The sequence below is a fragment of the Aspergillus novofumigatus genome, assembly GCF_002847465.1.
Source record: "Aspergillus novofumigatus IBT 16806 chromosome Unknown P174scaffold_4, whole genome shotgun sequence".
Classification (NCBI taxonomy): Eukaryota; Fungi; Ascomycota; class Eurotiomycetes; order Eurotiales; family Aspergillaceae; genus Aspergillus; species Aspergillus novofumigatus.
Window position 1 is genome coordinate 2,701,384 of NW_020194277.1, and position 18,371 is coordinate 2,719,754.

The 18,371-nt window shown below is 50.7% G+C and overlaps 8 protein-coding genes across 8 annotated transcripts; 5 read left to right on the plus strand and 3 right to left on the minus strand.

Moving 5' to 3' along the window:
• Nucleotides 1–232: 232 nt before the first annotated feature.
• P174DRAFT_407030 (putative AAA family ATPase/60S ribosome export protein Rix7) lies at nucleotides 233–2,915 on the plus strand. Its single transcript, XM_024824125.1, has 3 exons — nucleotides 233–379; nucleotides 454–702; nucleotides 753–2,915. The coding sequence occupies exons 1-3, from the start codon at nucleotides 326–328 to the stop codon at nucleotides 2,658–2,660; spliced, it is 2,211 nt and encodes a 736-aa protein (XP_024683042.1). The 5' UTR covers nucleotides 233–325; the 3' UTR covers nucleotides 2,661–2,915.
• Nucleotides 2,817–5,479, minus strand: erb1 (ribosome biogenesis protein ERB1). The gene has a single exon (XM_024827396.1). It carries the CDS (start codon nucleotides 5,414–5,416, stop codon nucleotides 3,044–3,046), a length of 2,373 nt encoding a protein of 790 aa, XP_024683043.1. The 5' UTR covers nucleotides 5,417–5,479; the 3' UTR covers nucleotides 2,817–3,043.
• Nucleotides 5,480–5,605: 126 nt separating this feature from the next.
• On the plus strand, nucleotides 5,606–7,230 carry P174DRAFT_407035 (Zn(II)2Cys6 transcription factor rglT). Its single transcript, XM_024824126.1, has 2 exons — nucleotides 5,606–5,832; nucleotides 5,896–7,230. Exons 1-2 carry the CDS (start codon nucleotides 5,739–5,741, stop codon nucleotides 7,032–7,034), a joined length of 1,233 nt encoding a protein of 410 aa, XP_024683044.1. The 5' UTR covers nucleotides 5,606–5,738; the 3' UTR covers nucleotides 7,035–7,230.
• Nucleotides 7,231–7,338: 108 nt separating this feature from the next.
• On the minus strand, nucleotides 7,339–9,202 carry P174DRAFT_407039 (Paf1-complex subunit LEO1). The gene is made up of 3 exons (XM_024824127.1): nucleotides 8,796–9,202; nucleotides 8,566–8,740; nucleotides 7,339–8,505 (listed from the first exon to the last, which is right to left on the minus strand). Exons 1-3 carry the CDS (start codon nucleotides 9,005–9,007, stop codon nucleotides 7,480–7,482), a joined length of 1,413 nt encoding a protein of 470 aa, XP_024683045.1. The 5' UTR covers nucleotides 9,008–9,202; the 3' UTR covers nucleotides 7,339–7,479.
• A 214-nt stretch (nucleotides 9,203–9,416) lies between these two features.
• On the plus strand, nucleotides 9,417–11,269 carry P174DRAFT_441741 (Mob1/phocein family protein). Its single transcript, XM_024827397.1, has 3 exons — nucleotides 9,417–10,074; nucleotides 10,140–10,254; nucleotides 10,323–11,269. Exons 1-3 carry the CDS (start codon nucleotides 9,843–9,845, stop codon nucleotides 10,840–10,842), a joined length of 867 nt encoding a protein of 288 aa, XP_024683046.1. The 5' UTR covers nucleotides 9,417–9,842; the 3' UTR covers nucleotides 10,843–11,269.
• Nucleotides 11,270–11,667: 398 nt separating this feature from the next.
• Nucleotides 11,668–12,129, minus strand: P174DRAFT_431373 (uncharacterized protein; the record flags this gene model as incomplete). The annotated part of the gene is made up of 1 exon (XM_024825688.1): nucleotides 11,668–12,129. One exon carries the CDS (start codon nucleotides 12,127–12,129, stop codon nucleotides 11,668–11,670), a length of 462 nt encoding a protein of 153 aa, XP_024683047.1.
• A 591-nt stretch (nucleotides 12,130–12,720) lies between these two features.
• On the plus strand, nucleotides 12,721–14,947 carry P174DRAFT_451328 (rhomboid protease PCP1). The gene is made up of 5 exons (XM_024829003.1): nucleotides 12,721–13,636; nucleotides 13,705–13,811; nucleotides 13,864–14,194; nucleotides 14,247–14,421; nucleotides 14,512–14,947. Exons 1-5 carry the CDS (start codon nucleotides 12,796–12,798, stop codon nucleotides 14,762–14,764), a joined length of 1,707 nt encoding a protein of 568 aa, XP_024683048.1. The 5' UTR covers nucleotides 12,721–12,795; the 3' UTR covers nucleotides 14,765–14,947.
• Nucleotides 14,948–16,013: 1,066 nt separating this feature from the next.
• On the plus strand, nucleotides 16,014–17,693 carry P174DRAFT_431375 (uncharacterized protein; the record flags this gene model as incomplete). Its single annotated transcript, XM_024825689.1, has 1 exon — nucleotides 16,014–17,693. One exon carries the CDS (start codon nucleotides 16,014–16,016, stop codon nucleotides 17,691–17,693), a length of 1,680 nt encoding a protein of 559 aa, XP_024683049.1.
• Between the last annotated feature and the right edge of the window lie 678 nt (nucleotides 17,694–18,371).

An 18,371-nucleotide genomic window follows, 5' to 3' on the forward strand; every position in this document is an offset into this window, starting at 1 on the left:
AAGTAAGGTACAGACACCTTCCTTACAAGAAAGTCACAACACTGTGGAAAATGACGTACTCTCTTCAAAACACTCAGTGCGGCGTAAGGAAAAATACCATTTGCGTAATGGAATTTTATCTCAAGGGAGCTGTGACCAATCAGACAAGCGGACTCTGGGATCATGGTATTTTTGATCTTGGACAAAGCCGACCACGGTAAATCTATTTCCCCGATGACCCAAAAAATATAGAGAATCGGAGGGTTTCTAATAGATTGGCATCACTATTAGTGTCACGCTTTGGACGGGACTGTTCTTGCGCAGACAGCCCCTGCTTTTGAAGAAGATGCGTCAATCCCGTGGGGGTAGGTCGAGTCTGAGGCAAGGCTTGGATCGCGAGGTGAGGAGAGACCGAAGATAATGCTCGCCGAGTCGGCGTACATCTAATAATAAACTAACTTTCTTTTATTCTAGGTTTACCAGATTGTGCGCAAGATCATCGATGATCAGGGAGAGAACGATCGGATCCGTCTCTCGGTGCCCGCGATCTATGATACCATCAAGCGATCAAATTCCAGTCTGAACAGGAAGCCGAAGAGGATATTAGAGGACAGTATTGAAAGGGTCGTGGAAGTGGTCAAAAGCGACGTGCTCGGCGAAGATGAAGAAGATTCTGTGAATGGCGACTTTGAGGGTCTGGAGGAGCAAGCACAACCGGTTCCAGTACGCGACATATGAACATCTCTCCATGTTTGCATTTCTGACGATCACAGGAATCCAACAGCCTCAATCGGAGCATTGTAGGCGCATGGAATGCCAATTCGAAACCGCAAAAGTCGGCCGAGCCCAGTGCCTCTGAAAGCGCACCTACGCCTGCACCAGTCCCGACCAAGAGACGGCAACATGGAGGTGAATCTCAATCGTCCAAACGACGCAAGGCCGACGTGGCCGTTGATCGCTCGCCTCCGACACATGTGAGCCTTGCGGACCTGGGTGGATTGGACGACGTGATTCAGAGCTTGGGAGATCTCCTCATCCTACCGATGACCCGTCCACAAGTTTTCGTGTCGTCAAATGTTCAGCCACCCCGTGGTGTGCTATTGCATGGTCCGCCAGGTTGCGGTAAAACAATGATCGCCAATGCGTTCGCGGCAGAATTAGGCGTCCCATTCATCCCAATATCTGCTCCATCCATTGTGTCGGGAATGTCGGGAGAGTCCGAAAAGGCTCTACGAGAGCATTTCGAAGAAGCCAGAAGGCTTGCGCCGTGCCTCATTTTCATCGACGAAATCGACGCTATCACCCCGAAGCGAGAAAGTGCGCAAAGAGAGATGGAGAAAAGGATTGTTGCTCAGCTCTTAACATGCATGGACGACTTAGCACTGGACAAAACCGACGGCAAGCCCGTGATTGTTCTAGCAGCTACCAATCGACCGGATAGTTTGGACGCAGCCCTGCGTCGCGGGGGTAGATTTGATAAGGAAATCAACATGACCGTTCCCTCGGAACCAGTCAGAGAGCAGATATTGAGGGCGCTTACTCGAAAAATGCGCCTCGCTGACGACCTAGACTTCAAGACTCTGGCCAAACGGACACCGGGCTTTGTCGGCGCTGATCTCAACGACTTGGTCTCCACAGCAGGCTCTGCGGCTATCAAACGATACCTGGAACTACTCAAATCGAATAGTGGGGAAGAGATGGACATAGAAGACCTCGATGATCTGAGCCCTAAAGTCAAAGAGCTGCGACGGCTTATCAATCACGCGAAGGAGACCCCCCTCGGTGACGAGACGCAGACGGTCTTTGTCTCCAATGCAGACTTTTTCACCGCTCTTCCCAAAATCCAGCCTTCCTCCAAGCGTGAGGGCTTCGCCACTATACCAGACACTACATGGGCAGACATTGGTGCTTTGGGAGGGATTCGCGAAGAACTCAATACTGCGATCGTGGACGCAATCAAATCTCCCGAGCTCTATGCGAACGTGGGTATTACGGCGCCCACAGGTGTCCTGCTTTGGGGTCCCCCGGGCTGTGGTAAGACGTTGCTGGCCAAGGCTGTGGCCAACGAGTCGCGCGCCAACTTCATCAGCGTCAAGGGACCTGAGCTGCTCAACAAGTTCGTGGGGGAGTCAGAGCGTGCAGTACGGCAGGTCTTTGTTCGTGCCCGCTCATCAGTCCCTTGCATTATTTTCTTCGACGAACTTGATGCCCTGGTTCCCCGCAGAGATGATGCTCTGTCCGAAGCTTCCGCACGTGTCGTCAATACCCTGCTCACCGAACTTGACGGCCTCGGCAGCAGTCGTCAAGGGATCTACGTGATTGCCGCCACAAACAGACCGGATATCATCGACCCTGCAATGCTTCGTCCAGGTCGTCTCGAAACGCTTCTCTACGTCAGCCTGCCTAATCCCTTGGAGCGTGTGGAGATTTTAGAGACTCTTGTTCGCAAGCTTCCTATCGAGTTCAACGAAGATATGAGGAGGCTCGCAGAAGAATGCGAAGGATTCAGCGGTGCGGATCTGGGAAGTTTGCTTCGCCGTGCCGGTTACTCCGCGATCAAACGACGTGATCAGATCAACTTTGAGGATTTCGTTGCCGCTAAGGCTTTCATTCGGCCCAGTGTTACCGATCTCAAAAAGTATGAGAAGCTCAGGAGGGAGTGGAGCGGGGGCGTGTTGTAGATATCCGATTAGAGCGGCGTAGAAAGTCAACCAAAGCATTGTGCACGTACGGGATAATGGTCATATACAAAAGCTTTGCAATTGCAGATGCTAGCAATCTCCTCGCTTGCTTGAAATTTGCAATCAATGTGTCTACCAATCGTTCATTTTCCATGTGATGTCTCCAAAAATCAGCATTGAGATGCGGTTGGCAGGTTGCTCGGACCATCAGATGAGGACCTAATTTTGAGGAAATCAGTTTTTATAAGGACAAATAACTTTTATAAAGCGGATATATCTATTGACGAAAAAATTGATGCACGCCAAGACGCCTTTCATGTAGACATGACATGATAAATTAACAGTCGGAAAACCCAATATGTACGCTTCGAATCCACATGTAATTACATCCAGAGGCGGCAAGTTCCATCCGCGCCTGCACTGACACACCATGGTTCTCTGGGATGCCAGTCGACGTCCAACACACCGAGTTCGCCAGTGATTTTGTGTCCCTTGAGAACCTTGAGCGGTACAATGGTGGCATTGCTGAGCATATCTCCGGTAACACTGCCATGGAAAATTTGAAGCGAGCCATCGTCACTGGCATCTGCAAACAGGGGGTAGCGGCCGCCTGGGTGGAACTTGACAGCACGGATGGCCTTGCGGTGGTACCGCAGCGTCTTGTAAGGCCGCTGCGACAGTTCGAGATCATGCCAAAGGAGACGGCGATCATAGGAGCCCACGATAAGGTTGTCTCCACCAGAAGCGGTGGAGGAAGTCGGGTGGATGTCGAAGGAAGAAATCCAGCGAGCACCAGGTTGTAGAATCTTGACGAGAAGTTGACGTGAAAGATCGTACGCGCGAATGCTTCGCTGGTTTGCGACAAAGAGGATCGGTTTCGAGGGGTGGAAGTGAGCAGCCTGAGGAGGACCACCACCCTTGATACGCCGGCGGAAGGGGTACTGAGTCAGATGCTTGGAAAGAGTGTGGATGGCAATGGCCACGGAAGCTGGGGTTGATGAGCCAGGGCAAACCGTAACAAAGTAGTCACCACGGCGATGCCACGAAAGGGACTTGGCGACGTAGCGAAGAGGGATGACAGCGCAAATTCCCAAATCGGCAAGGGACGACGAAGGACGTATCCACTTGGGAGGGTTGTTCTTCTTGTTCGCTTCAGCAGGAGTCGGAGGAGGGACAGATGCAGCATATCCCCAGCCCGCATCCAGAATGTCCAGGCTAGCTTTTTCAATTGCTGGGTCGACAATTGGAGGAACAGCAAGGAAGATGTCGTCGCCAGCCGCTGCAGCGAGGATAAGAGCATCCTTGCCCGGTCTCCAACGGACAACATTAACAGGGTCTTCCTCGCTCAGCTTGGCACTCCACAATTGGCGGCCCGTAAGAAGTTCCCAGACACGAACAGTTCCGTCATCGCCACCAGTAGCCAGCCACAGACCGGAAGGATCAACAGCCAGTGTGCGTACCCGACCCTTATGCCCTCTGAACACAGTAGCACAAGCAGTTGGGAACGGTTTCAACTCTTCAGGGCTCGGAAGCTTGGGCAAAAGGCTTTCAGGGTCGATGTTCAACTTGCTCCTACGAACTCTAGGGGCCAGGTAAAGATCCAGGCACCGCTCGAACTTCTCCTTGACAAAGTTTTCATAGCCGGGAACTCTGCGCAGAGAACCGAAATCGTTAGGGAGGAACTCGCGGTCCCGGTCTTCGGGGTCAGCTTCCTCCCAAGCCTTTCGTTCCTTCTGACTAGGCAAGTACTCTGGAGGCGGATGGTAACTTTCCTCATAGCCTGGAGGTGGAAGTTTAGGCGCAGGGATATGCATAGGATGATCCTTTCGCTCCGCTTCATCGGCCCAGAGATCGTACTTGATGACCGTATCATCCTCCTGATCCTCCTCCGTGGGAGGCTTGAACGGGAGAATCCGGCCTTCTCTGATTGCCTTCACAATCTTCATAACCCGCTTAGCTTCGTGTTTCGAGGGCACAAACCGCCGTTTGGGTTCTGGCGCAGCACTCAATGGCATGATTTCCTGCTGACTGGTAAACCACTCAACCGTGGGCTCATATGGGTTGTAACCATCTTCGGGAATTTCGTTCATTTGAACTTTGCGCAGCAGCTCCAGCTCCTCCTGGCTCAGCTCCAGAGGCTTGCCAGTGGAAGGATCAGTAAGACCTGTCCAACCCTTGGGTATCTCAATGCTATCGAGCAGCGCATCTAAAGCTTCGCCTTTCGCGGGGCGCAGAATCTTCTTTCCGTTGATGTCGTAACCTATATGAGGATATTGATCGTAAAATGAAAGAGGAATGTCGCCGATAGTGTTTGCGTTCTCGTCGATATCAGAATACTCAGAATTATCGTCCGGATTGATCTCGTCGTAGACGAAGCGGTCATTCCCATTGGCGTCCTTTTCAATGCGATAGTTCAACTTTTCTTCCTCGCTCGAGCTCTCACCATCATCCATCGCTGCGCCAAGTTCACCAGGCGTGGTGTTTGACTTTTTCTTGGCTAAATCCTCTCCATCCGACGGAATCTCGTCACTGTCAAGTACGTCTTCTTCTTCCTCATCCTCTTCATCACTAAAATCATCGATCAACTCGACCTCTGAATCGCTCTCATCCTCGTCACTCGACAGGTCGTTGGCGTTATCCGAAAGCGCTCCGTCAAGGTTGTCTGTGTTCAATTCATCTCCAGAAAACACGCCTGCCTCCTCCTCCACATCACGGGTAACTGCCTTGCGCTTCTTGGAAGCTTTTGAAGCATTCATACTGTCGAAAAGCGGCTGCGTTCGTCCAACAAGAAAGCTTTGAACGATAAGCTGCAATTTTCAAGCGGACTTTTTTTCTCTCTCTGTTTTTTTTTGCTTTTCTCCGAAGATGAGATTGCTGACCGCCCACGTGATACATCGCCTTGATAGCCTCATCTTATCGCATTTCGCTGATCTTCCATGGATAATATCAATAGGCCCCCGCTGTCATCATTATTCTGTTATTTATCTCTGTACGTCTCCAGCACTATGGTTATTGCCAACGACCAGTTTTGAGCTCATCCAATACTGTGTTGTAAAATCTCCATCCACATCATTCGGCATGCAATTCGATAGTTTACCTCTCCCTCCTAGCAGTAGCCATGACACCGCCTCGGTACCGCCTTTGAAACGGCATGCGGCTTGTGACGAGTGCAGTAGGTACTCCTCGATGCAGGATCGTTCTCAAGTGAACACCGTGGCCTGACAAGCTTTAATAGGGAAACGGAAGTTGAAATGCTCTGGTGAAGCTACGGGCTGTAGTCGTTGCCTTAAGCAGTCACTTCCTTGCCACTATTCATTACAGAAGCCGATGGGACGCCCACCGAAAAAGCGACCCCGTGAGGACAATGATGCATCCGTATATGAAATCACAGACAATGGGATGTGGACTGATATAGATGATGGTGGGATTTTGACTGAGGAAGCCGGGGCCGAAGCTGTAGCGGCATCAGATGCCCTGCGACTTTATTCTCCAGTGTACACCGCACCAATGCGAATGCCACAGGCCTTTCCTAACCTATTATCTACTGACGATAGTCACAATCACCTATGGCAGTTGGAAGCCGGTAGATCGCTCGACCCTATCCCTGCGACTACCGGTCCTTGGCCTGATTTCTCCAGCGTAACGGCCGCAATGTCTTCTCCGTTCACATTCCCGTCGAGCTTGACGCTCATTGATTCTCCTAGCGTATCATCCCCCAGCTCGGACGGTGGTAACAGTTCTCAGTGTACCTGCTTATCATACTTGTATCTATGTCTCAGTCATCTTTCTTCCCTTGCTCCCTTTCCAATATCTCAACACACGTTGTGTTCGTTATTTATTGCCGCCAAAACAGCGCGGGCTGTCATTCGTTGTGAGGTCTGTCCCACAAGCTTTGCTCTGGGGATGCAGAATGTCATGTTTACTGGAACCCTCTTGAACGTCGTTGCGGATGCCTGGCTGCGAGTGTCGCAAGCTGACGCTGAAGAACTCGGCAAGTTAGCAGCCCCGCCAGCTTATGTGGCTTCAGTGACGCAGAACTCCCCAAACCCCGCAGAGGCTTGGAAGGACTGGCTTCGACAAATTGTCAGAAGCGCTATTACAGGCGGCCCGGTAGATCCTGCCGGGCAGGTCAAGTGCTCGGATTCGCCAACATTGCTTTCTCTCATTGAGGAAATGGAGGCCCGCCAGCATAGATGGCATCGATCTCGAACCGTGGAATCCCCAAACGAACCCAGATCTTGTTCACCTGTCTCCCATGAGGACCATCGGGAAGAGGATATGCTTTGTTTTCGTGTAATCCGAAGCGCCAGAGATGTTATAGCCAAGTTTGAATTCGCACCGCACGAGTACCCGGAGGGTGCGGTTCCGGTATGAGCGATCTATTTGTTCACCCACGTGATTGGTGTCATTGGATTAAGCAATAATTTATGCTGGGGGGTTAAGGCTTGCGGGGGATTTGTCCTGGGCGCGACGACATACTGTGCCAGATACCACTTCTATTTGCTGCCTTATGGGCCGAACCAATCAATACCATTCTTGCCAATGCCTGACTCGCGCTCCTGGGATTGGCAATGGAGCAATACATGATTTCCATAGAGCTTTTTAGTCGGGTAAGAACCTACGTAGAGCGGCGGAGATCTTTGTATACTAGGGCGACAATGGACGATTGATCTTCATCGTGGCCTGTAATTTTGTCGTTACTAATTACAATTTCATTGATTCCGAGAAGTTGTTACAGGATGCAGGGTCGTTAATTAGGAGAGCGTAATCACGAGGACAAGGACCATTGGAGGGCGTGCAAATGGCCTACGATGGAAGATTATTCGTCCTCATCGTCATCATCAACGATGTAGCGATTCTTCTTCCTCACCGGTGGTGTTCCGGATGCTCCTGCTTCCGAAACAGGTCGCTCTGGTGACGGCCGCTTTTCTTTGGCGGGTCTCTGGGCAGGGCCGTCCTCCTCCTCTTCGCCTTCTGCATCCATCTCGTCATCCTCGAGGATCTCCTCGTCCTCGTCATCTTCAACAATCTCAGGCTCTTCGTCGCTGCCGACAAGGAAGCCATCGTCTTCGTCGTACTCATCTTCCCTCGTGCGTCCGCGACGATCGTAATCTTCTTCGTCATCGGTATAAATTTCACCACGACGATTGGGTTTGCGAGGCTTGCGTGCGCGGGGTCGCGTAGCGAGTAGGCCGTCGTCATCTTCTAGACCACCTACGGTCAGACCAGCACCACCTGAGCGGTGGGAGAAGCCGACACGACGACCACGGTCGAGTTCACGCTCTGCGAGCTGCTGACGGCGACGTGCAGCCTTGAGTTTCTCCCGCTCCGCCATTTCGGCCTGTCGCTTGGCCAGTTCAGGGTCCTCCTTAACCTCGATAACTGGCGCCGATCCATCCGCTGTCTTCTTGCTACCTCGCGCAGCCGCAGCCAGAGATTCTTGCAGACGCTGCACCGCATCGTCAGTCTCCACGGTCGTAGGAAGAACAGTAAGGCCATGGGTTAGATGTGAGGTCAGTCGGAAAACCGACGAGGTCTCTGCAGCTGCTCCCAAGTAGACATGTGAGTCCAGTTTTGTATCGTATTCGCCTGTCTTGTTTGTGGGTGCCAGGGGCTTAGTGGATATTCTGTACTGCTCCTTGGGTGCCGACGCAAGCTGGAGTGTTAAAGATCCGTCTTCCCACCGGATAATTCTAGCGTTTGATTGCAAGAGAGATTCATCGTTCGGGTCATGCCGCCAGCACAAGGAAGTCGCCGCAGTAGTGAACGGAGGCGCGACGTACGTTTCCGGGTCGAATTCCTCCGTCTCTATCGACAAGAAATTTGGCACTGGCATTGTATAGACCTGCGTGTATAGAGTCAGCCAACAGGACAGCATGTTCCCCTTCGGCCATACTCCACGTACCTCGCCATTTGAAGTCACTGGCTCAGGCGCCCGGCCTAAACTCAGGTCCATAATGTTCACAGTTTCCTGGTAATCCCCTTCCACGCCATCCTCATCCATGCGATCTCCGGCTCTGTCGTAGCGATCAATGTCGTCTCCCGAATCTAACTCGTCGTCGTCGAGTGTTCTTTGTCGACTGACAAGCGGTCAGTATGTCTTAATACTGAAAACATTGTAAAAGCCTTTCATACTTCTCCTCATTGCCAAAGCCCCCTTCCGACCCGTCAGATCCAAACAGGTCAGCGTCGTCGTCCCCATTCATGTTTCCCGCATCAGATCCAAAGGGACTCGGATCGCGCGCAGCGGGAGTGTTGCTGTGTTCGCTACCGCCAGGGCTCTCGGCTCGATCAGCAGCAGTGGTTCTTCCTGGCCGGCGTACCACATCTTCATCGGAAGAAGACATGTTGTGTGTTTTCTGAATGTGCTCTGGCCCTTCTGGGGTAACAGAGATTAACGCCTATGGCCGACGCGCAAACGGCGAGATCACCAGTGCAAGTTCAAATAAATTTGTTCCCGAAGCCTGAATCGCAGATATGAATAGAGAAATAGATTCCGCTCACGCAATCGAGGTGAACTGTCAAAGTAGCACCTGTTGCGGAGCTTTCGTCGGAGGAACAGCCATCGAGATTGAGCTATGGAGTATTGATTGTCTCCAGGAACGGCCAGATAATCCGTTCCGGACCCAATAGGGTTTAGCGGCGGGAATAGCTCCACAGGGCCAGACCGATAGAGGAGATCAACAACTGGAGAATCTTAGGAGTGGCAGTCGGTATTACTCTCTTTCTTCTTTGTCCTGTTCCTGTTCCTGTTCTTCTCAATTTCTTTACTTAGGTGTCTGTTCTAGCTGGCTGTCTGGGACCCTGTGAACAACAATGGCGACCTTTTTTCAGAGTGTGTAAGTGTGCTGCGCGGCTCTCTTTTAGATCGGATTTGTTCCTGTACACCCCCTTCACACCGTCCCCTGAATTCCCAATATGGCAGCAGAATGATCAGACTCGGCGCTGCAGATGCAGAAAGAAAACTTTCCTGCATCTGAGCCTGCATGATTTCTTTCCCTTATGTTTTTTTTTTCTTTGCGCTTCTTGTACTACCCCTTTTAAGGACTCCTCACTCGACCTCTTTCTCCCCGCTCATACAGTCTCGGAGTTGTGAATTGACTTGCTAACTCGAATATTCCTAGACGCCAAGGATTTGGCAGAGGTGGTAATAACAAGAATAACAATAACAACGCCCAGAAGATGAACAACGGAAATTCTGCTCAGTCGCCGGCCTCTCAATCTGTTCAAGTGGCTCCTGGACCCAACTCCCCATCGTTTCCGCCGAGCGTGGACAGCCCCGCAGCTTACGACCCTGACGGCCCCAAGTACTTTTTCCAGGAGAAGTATGCCCCTTTGAATGTAAAGGGTAACTTCCTGACCCTGTGTGCTTGTCCGAAGAACGTGGAGCTTGGAGAATGGCTGGCTCATCAAAGTAAGCGATTCTTGTCCATCCCCGTGTGGTCAGATCCTAGGTGCTGATAGTCCGACCCCATACAGTTGTTGAACAATACCGCTTGCTCCACGGCATGCTTCAGGTGATTCAGGAGGTCAATGGTGTCACTGGTTTGCCTATCTGCAATGAAAGCACCTGTCCAACTATGTCTGCGGGTCGGTAAGTGTCATGAACGTCCCACGAACACGCCCAAACTTCATGCCCCCTCTAACTGACTTCCCCAATAGCTTGACCTATACTTGGCTTGTAGACGGTCGTGCCGCCAAGATCTCCGCTCCCAAGTTCATCAACCGCGTTGAAAAGTGGATTGTCAGCAAGATCCATGACCCGGTCATGTTCCCTACCGAGAAGGTCACCGGCACCCCAGACACCTTTGCGCTGCATGAAGCTACAAATGCCAATCCCGGTAGCGCCGACGCGAATTCTACCGGCGAAGAGTGGATTGGCAAGTCCAGCGGCTTTCCTCAGACTTTCTACAAGGACTGTCAAGGCATCATGAAACAGATGTTCCGTTGCTATGCTCATCTGTACCACGCACATTGGTTGAATCCATTTTGGCACATCAACAAACATGACATCTTGAACATGTGCTTCGTCCATTTCGTGACCGTGGCCAAATACTTCAAGCTGGTTTCCGACAAGGAGATGGAGCCTATGCAGCCCCTGATTGACTTGTTCATCAAACAGCAGCGTATCCCCCAGGAGGCGCTTGCGGGAGGTCACTGGGGACAGCCAAGCTCTAGCTGAGCTAGAGGATGCCTTTTCTGACTTTGAGCGACCATTGAGCGGTTGTCCTGACCTGTGTTGGAACTGGTATTTCATCATACGGTCACGCATGAAGATCTTGGATGATTCGCGTTTCCTATTCCGGGTATTCTTGCTAGCAGGTGCTATGACCGTGACTTTTCTTTGAGCATTTTTCCCGTCCGTGTAGACTCCTTCGAAGTCTGTTTTTGTCTGTCTGGATTCCTGGAACATCTGCTGTCATCAATGCCTGTACGGCTGGAATACCACATCATTTCGCATCTCACACCTCTCCTCTGCATACCACCGTCGCAATACTTTACTGCTGGGTAGCATTGTCTTGTGATATTTGCTTCTGGGAATTATTGTGATGTGCATACATTTTAACATTAAGCTGAGAGAATCAGGAGAGACAATGAATCGATCAACATATGCAATTGTAGTTTTGCTGATGTACTCATTCCGAGGCTCAACATGGGATGCCTGTCGTTCAATCTAGCAAACAGCGACATTGTGCAAGAAGCCATGTAAAGAGCGACATGACCCAAGGGCGAGTGCAATCCGAGTCAGTCTATGTGGTGATAGAGGGACAACCACAGCTGGAATCCGCTAGGTGACCTTCTAGGTGGTGTGCGTTTCTCTCTCTCAAGGAGTTGGTGAAAGTAACTCAGTACCTAGCGACTGAGATCCCCCATCCAGACCAGTAACTATGAAGCAGTCGGGTGGAGCGTCTTCCACAGGTGCCATGTCGCTTCAGACAGCGCACAAAAGAATAAATCCTCCAAAGTCGATTTTCTGGTAGGAAAGCCAACCAGCAGCATTGATGTCTCACAGATAGACGCCTTCTTCCTCGTCGGCCTGCGTATCTTCCGGCCTTCTCGTCGCGTCCTGATGTGCTCCAGGCCGTTCATCCCCCGCAGTACCATTGACGACAGGCTGTTCTGATAAAGACGCGGATACTTCATCTCCATCCACTTTAGTATCCGCCGCGACTTCCTCTTCAATCCATCGTTCGCCTCGATTCTCAATCTCGGTCTTCAGGAGTCCAATTCGGTCATTCATAGTGGTGATGACGCCCTCGTTTTCTGCGATGTACCCTTCCAGCTCTCGCTTATCGCTCTCACTCTCACAAGCCCCGTCAACGAACGCTCTAAGCTCGCTATTTGAGCGGCGTAGGTGTGCGATAGAGTTCCTGATTTCCGAGACTTTTGCGTACACCGCGGAGAGGGGCAGTTCCTTGATGGCTTCGGCAAAAGCTTCAAGGGTGATGGGCTGGGCCTCTTCTGACATTTGGGCTAGCTGTGGAACAAATCTTCTTGAGCTTAGAGTAATGACAGACACCAGGACTTTTCTTCGTCTAAAGGTGACTATACTGGGTTATCATATCTGGGATCTCTCATCGCCCAGAAGGCCATGCTCAATCTTATCGTTATCTCCACGTGACATTTATAGAATTCGTCTTGGGATGTTTGGCATGAGCAACATGTTGGTTCTAAGTTGGCGTTTGCTAAGGTCCCTGGTCCAGGCTATGCTGAGAAGTATCTGATTGCAGCTCCCTGTTGCAGTATTTCGGGGGAAATGCCATTCTGATGTTTCCTGTAGCCAAATTAGCGGTAGAAACCGCAACATATATATATATATATATAAGCATAGTCCATGTAGTTTTCCAAGCGACTACATCTCCATTACCTTGAAAGCTAATATACTCAAGTGTCACTAGCAGAAATGAAAATGTATATTGATTCTCAAAGGTACTTCTGCACTCAAAAGACCCCCTTTTATATGTATGGTTCGATTCAGGAACCTCGTCTGTTCGGATAAATTGATTGGCCGCTCGGAGGTCCGCTTTGTATATCGCATCCACATGGGACTTCTCGAACTCTCCCATTTCATTATCACCATCAACAATATCATCCTCTAGCAAATCCTTGCAGTAGGACCTCCAAATCGCAGGATATGAGCAATGCGCTCTGTGTAGCATGGCGGACTCCATGCTCGGGGCTTGCACCCTCGGGCTTGCTTCCGTTCAGATCAGCAATGTTCCGCTCCATGCTTTGCGATCTCCGCACTTCTTTCACATGCCGTCCGTATAGTACATTCAGACGACGTCTTTGTACATTCGACCAGAGACCACATTCAGTGCCATTCCTGATCGCCAGTCGATTTGGTCGGACCCATTCACCAGCTTCGGTCAGGTCGTTCAGTGCTTCCGTTCCTTTCCTTTCCCAGTCTGCTCCTCCCGCTGAACATGGCGTCCCGCCTCGCTCCGAGCCCTTCTCCCCGGCTGAGATCAACGAAATCTTTGGACCCCGAGCAAAAATATCTCCTGCGATGGGCAATCGTGTCCTTGCTGTACTACATGGCAGGCGTACTGCCGGTACGCTCGACCTCGACCTGCCCAAAGACATAACTCGCTCTGTTCCGCCGGCCAGTCGTGATGCCGCCCTGGAGTGGCTGCGCGGGAACTATCCGCTAGATGAGGATGCTGCCATTCTCGCTCGTATCGAAAGAGAAGAACTCGAGGAGCAGCAGAAGCTCATTAAGCGGGCTGAAGAACTGGGACTGTACAAGCCTCAATCCGGAACTTTCGGTGCTGAGCGCGGTGACTCGAACGACCCCTACGGCAAGAGTGTCCTGAAGGAAATTCGGGAGCGGAACGAGGCGCGACTCCTAGCGGAACAAGAGAAAAAGCGCAAGGAATGGCTGGAAAATGAGAATAAAGAGCGAGAACAACTGTTGCGCCAGGTCAAGCAGAATACAGCTCTGCAAAAGTTCGACGACTCTTCGGCACTAGAGGGTGAGTAGATCCGGCTGAGTGGCGGATGCTTACCATTGATGGAAGTGCTGAGTTTGGCTGGTGTCTAGTACGAGAACGCGCAGATCCTGCAGAACGCCCTTTACTCGCCTGGATCCAGAAGCACCACTTGCAAGCGACAGACTGGAATGTAGAAGCGGCAGAGAAATTGAGCACGGTGAGTCTTTCGCTTGAGCCAAGAGGGACCCAGACTCATTGCTGTCAAACAGGCTCGTCGCATTCTGCCAAGTCTCGCGCTTACTCTCTTCGTCCTTGGCCTCAGCTATGCCTTTGCCGCAACTTATGAAGCCCCAGCGAGAGCGGACCGCATGTGGCCGGATATGCCTCCAGCAGCCGCCACGGCGTTCGCCATCATGGGTGCGAATCTGACCATCTTCCTTCTTTGGAAGTTCCCACCGGCGTGGCGAATGCTCAATCGCTACTTTATCAGTGTTCCTTTCAAGCCCCATCCCCTGAGCATTGTCGGAAATGTCTTCAGTCATCAGCAGTTCAAACATCTGGCATTAAATATGCTCATGTTGTGGTTTATCGGAACGAAACGTGAGTGCTGGTAAAATCTCTCGCAGGGCCTTTTGATGCTGACTGTGCCCAGTCCACGATGATATAGGACGAGGCAATTTCCTGGGTCTTTATATGGCTGCAGGCGGTTTTGGCTCCCTGGTATCTTTGACAGGTCACGTCCTAATGGGTCAATTGATGATCACGTCTCTGGGAGCCAGTGGTGCGATTTCCGGCATCGTCGCGGCATGGTGTCTACTTCACAGCCAGTACGTTTTAGAATCTTGCATCTTTGTTTCTTTACAGTTCTCAGAAGTTGGAGAGTTCTTTAGAATGCTGACTGATTACGCACACAACAGGGAGAGATTCACCGTCTTCTTCCTCCCCCGGGAATGGCAAGAGGTTATATCTGCCAAAGGATGGGTCCTCCTGACAGGCTTCGTCGCCTTTGAAATTTTCAGCCTCGTATCCCCCTTCCGTGTTATGAAGCTCGATCACTTTGCCCATCTGGGTGGATATCTGATCGGCGCTGTATGGGCTCTGGCGTGGAAGGGCGAACAGAAGAAACGCCGGCAGAACAAGACCTGGTTTGAACGAGTTATGTCCGAATAGACCACGGTGATAAACTCATGTACTCTATGCATATCTCATGTAACAGATCTTTCTCACCTGTCTTAGTATGTGTTAGTTTTGCGTTGTCAAGGTCCCAGTATAGGTTGCTATGTTTCGTTTCAAGAAGAATACCCAGCTTTTTGCACGAGAAGAAATAGCTGACTTCGATGTGACCGTAGAGTCAATTCTTTTTTTGGTTGAAACATGGGTCTTACTGTGATACTTCTAAAACCATGTCGCTTCATTGGCTTTTGGAACTTACAAAGAGATCCAGATATAGAAGTTGTCTCGAAGCCTGCAGCTCTGCTCTGTAGAGGTGATATTCCCAGCACGAAGGGAGTCTCTACAACACATCAACTGGGTGCACCAGCCTACAAGCTCTTCCTCTTTCGAAACACCATCTTGACAATCGTAGATAATCTGCCTTGGTTCGTATCAAAGGACGATAGCAAGCACCAGAGACAAAGAAAGACAGACTGTTTGATATTGTAACCTACTGATCGAGGCTTCAAAGCCGTGTAGGCACTGAAAGACGTCAAGGCAATCTAGACCTTCTACGAAACGTCTAGAGAGATCTTTGTTTGTCTGCTACGGGTCCTTGCCCGGGGGCCGGCCTAAGGCACAAACAGACTTCCGGAACCGGCTGTGCAGTGAAGGCTTCATACAGAGTCCAGATCTACGATGCCTCACCTCACGCGCCCCGATCAGGTTACGCGGGACCGCATCATTGACAGCTATATTTGTAGATTAAGCTTCATGCGCATGAAACCTAAGTGTGAGTAAGTCCCTGTGGTCAAAGATTTGAGTCCTAGGTCCTTGGTGCTCAACCAGCCCTGTATCTCCTGGTCTTCTGGAGTGACCGAAAGACGTAATCATTAAGACTCACGTAGAGCCCACTCTGGACGTTTGGACAAGAACAAAACATTGCTTTCTGGTGTTGCCCTGCTATTTTTCGCCACGCTAGCGCGTCCTATCGCTTCTGCTTTCACTGTATGCCCAGTCTCTTCACTTCTCATCTCCCATACCTCTCTTTCTCCTTCTCATCTCCTCCGTTCAAACACTTCATTCTATCAACAATCATCTTCCTCAGCTTTCCAGATATCTGCAGAGCTTCGTTAGCTTAACCACACTGTCTCACAGTATCCTTGGTTCTCTCACCTCGTCTCCCTCATCTCTCCCTTATCGAGGCCTGACTTTCACACTTCTCAACGCGAGCGACTCCAAGAGACGGAGGCCTGCCTCCCTTACAATGCCCCTCATGCCTTCCAAGCTGAAGCGTTTCAAGAAAATCGGCAGGGCTCGTAGCTTGCGTCGCTTCCAGATGAGAAGAAGTGACAGAGACATCCACCTCGTCAACGGGACTTCTGCCACCAGGAAAGCACTTGCTGAAGTGATGGCTCTGCAAGTCAAAGACGAAACGTACGACGAGTCACAGGGTTCCTTTAGCTTCGCGCCATGGGTCCCATCAAGTGCTACTGAAGACATCGACGTAGTTGAACCACAGGCACTCACATCTTCCGTCAAACACCCATGGGGCATAATCGATTATCACCTTTACCTGAACAGTCTTGAGGCGGGAAAAGACATGCATATCAGGCGCGAAGACTTGTATCTCTTCGACGGCACAGACTGTGAACCCATCCGATACTGTGATCTTTTCATCACCGAGATTTACAGAATGGAAGAAGACAGCCAGCGAGCCCGCCTGCTCTTCGCCATCCTGCCCATTGCGGAAAAAGGTGCAGTTTTCGGCGAACGTAACTATGTCCTGGGCTATGACTGGAAATATAGAAGTCTGTTTGCCCGCCATTTCAATTGGATGCCCCACGACATTCGTGATATTTGGTCTGTGTGGAGCGAAGGCACAACTGTGTACACCATTTCCATCTCCAGGCTGTTTAGTCTCCTGCAGTCAACATTCCAGAAGCGGACCGGAAGGGCTGGCGAGGGAATTTTGAGCTCAAATCCTCTTTGCACAAGCCTTCAAGTGAGCGATGATCCCGGCATGGAGATGGTCATTGTCACTATGTTCGCCCAATTCGCTGCGGACTTTATTGATGTCATCTTCATTCAAGAAGAATATCAGAAGCAGAAGTTCCGTCATCAACTCGCATACTATGAAGACCAATGCCGACAAACCATGCAGCGCGCATCGTATCGGGCCTGGTTTGCCCTCCGCGCTGGATCCCCGCGAGCCAAGAACAGAACCGAGAAAAACGATGACGACGATTCATTCAGACAACTCCTTCAGGATTTGTATGACTTGGAAGAGGAAGAGCGACAGGAGCAGGAGCAGTCGCACGGTTTTCTGATGCAGGGCGGCGAGTGGTGCGCAGCCGACTTTGAAACTTGGAGATGGCATCGCGAGGAAAACAGAAAGAAGCGCCGTGAGGAAGCTGCCCGGCGCCTTGAGGGTCTCTTTGCTGTACCAGACGACCTCCCGGAGATCAAGTCCCCTGGCCAGGAATTCGAAAATATCATGATCAAGGCTGGAGAGCATCCCACAATTGATGAGAATTATCCCCCTGACGCTCCAAGGACCCCTTCGCCCCCATTCCGCCACAGATCGGTTCTCCAGCAGATACAATGCTTGAGCCCAGGTTCTCCGGGCATTGTTCGTCCGGCAACGGAGGATTTCGATGATTTTGAGGCGACTGAATATCATAAGATACCCCTGCCTCTTCTTCTTCGCCGTACGCTTGAGCTTCTTGAAGAAAGGCCGGACTTGGATTCGCTCGACAACAGGGGCCGATTCGGATCGCTTTTGACGGACCTTCGAGTGCGTGTCCGCAAGAGGCCTGTTGATGAGTTCACCATTGCGTCGTCACTTGGTTATGAGAATGACAGTTGGAAGTTGGAAGTGCAGACGCAGCCTGAGATAGAAGACCAACCGCCTCGCTGTCTTCTTCCATCCCCTCTATTTGACTAGAGGACATGTTCATGTCGCGACAGGTGCCGGTTCTATCAAGACCGTGTACTTTTTTTCCGAATGATTACTGTTTCCGTGTTGTTCACTTTGTCTGTTGAGCTTCTTCTGTTGCGTTTCTCAGTGCCTCGCGTTTGTGTTTACTGACGCTTTTTCATGTCCATCCCCTTGAATGTTGGTTCGACTTGATTGTTCGTCGAATTTGTCCCTAATCTTTTTGTGAGAGTACGATACCCCTTCAGCAATTGCACCTGCTTCCTTTCCTGTGCTGTTTTCTCCCGTTCCTCTCGTGTTATTGTTTGTCTTTTCGCCCCCATTCCATCCTCAAAAATCGGTTGTCCATCTTCGCACAAATTCTGCTTTCGTTTGCATTCAAAAATTTCTTTTGGGGCATGAACCCCTACTGGTGTCGACATATCTGTCGACTTTTGTGACTGGACACGCCTTGAGGCCACCAAAGATCTTTTGTTCAGAGATTGTTGGGGATAGAAGTCCGGCTTCTCCTCTTGACGGTTTGGTCAGAGTATTAACACATGTCAGAGTCTTGGGATTGATGATTCGATTCAATTGTCGAAGGAAACGAAAAAGAGAAAAAGACAAAAAGAAGAAAAAAAAGGAAACAGAATCAAACCACCAGAAAAAAGTCCGAGGATGACAAAAGAAAGAGAGAAGGATCAAAGG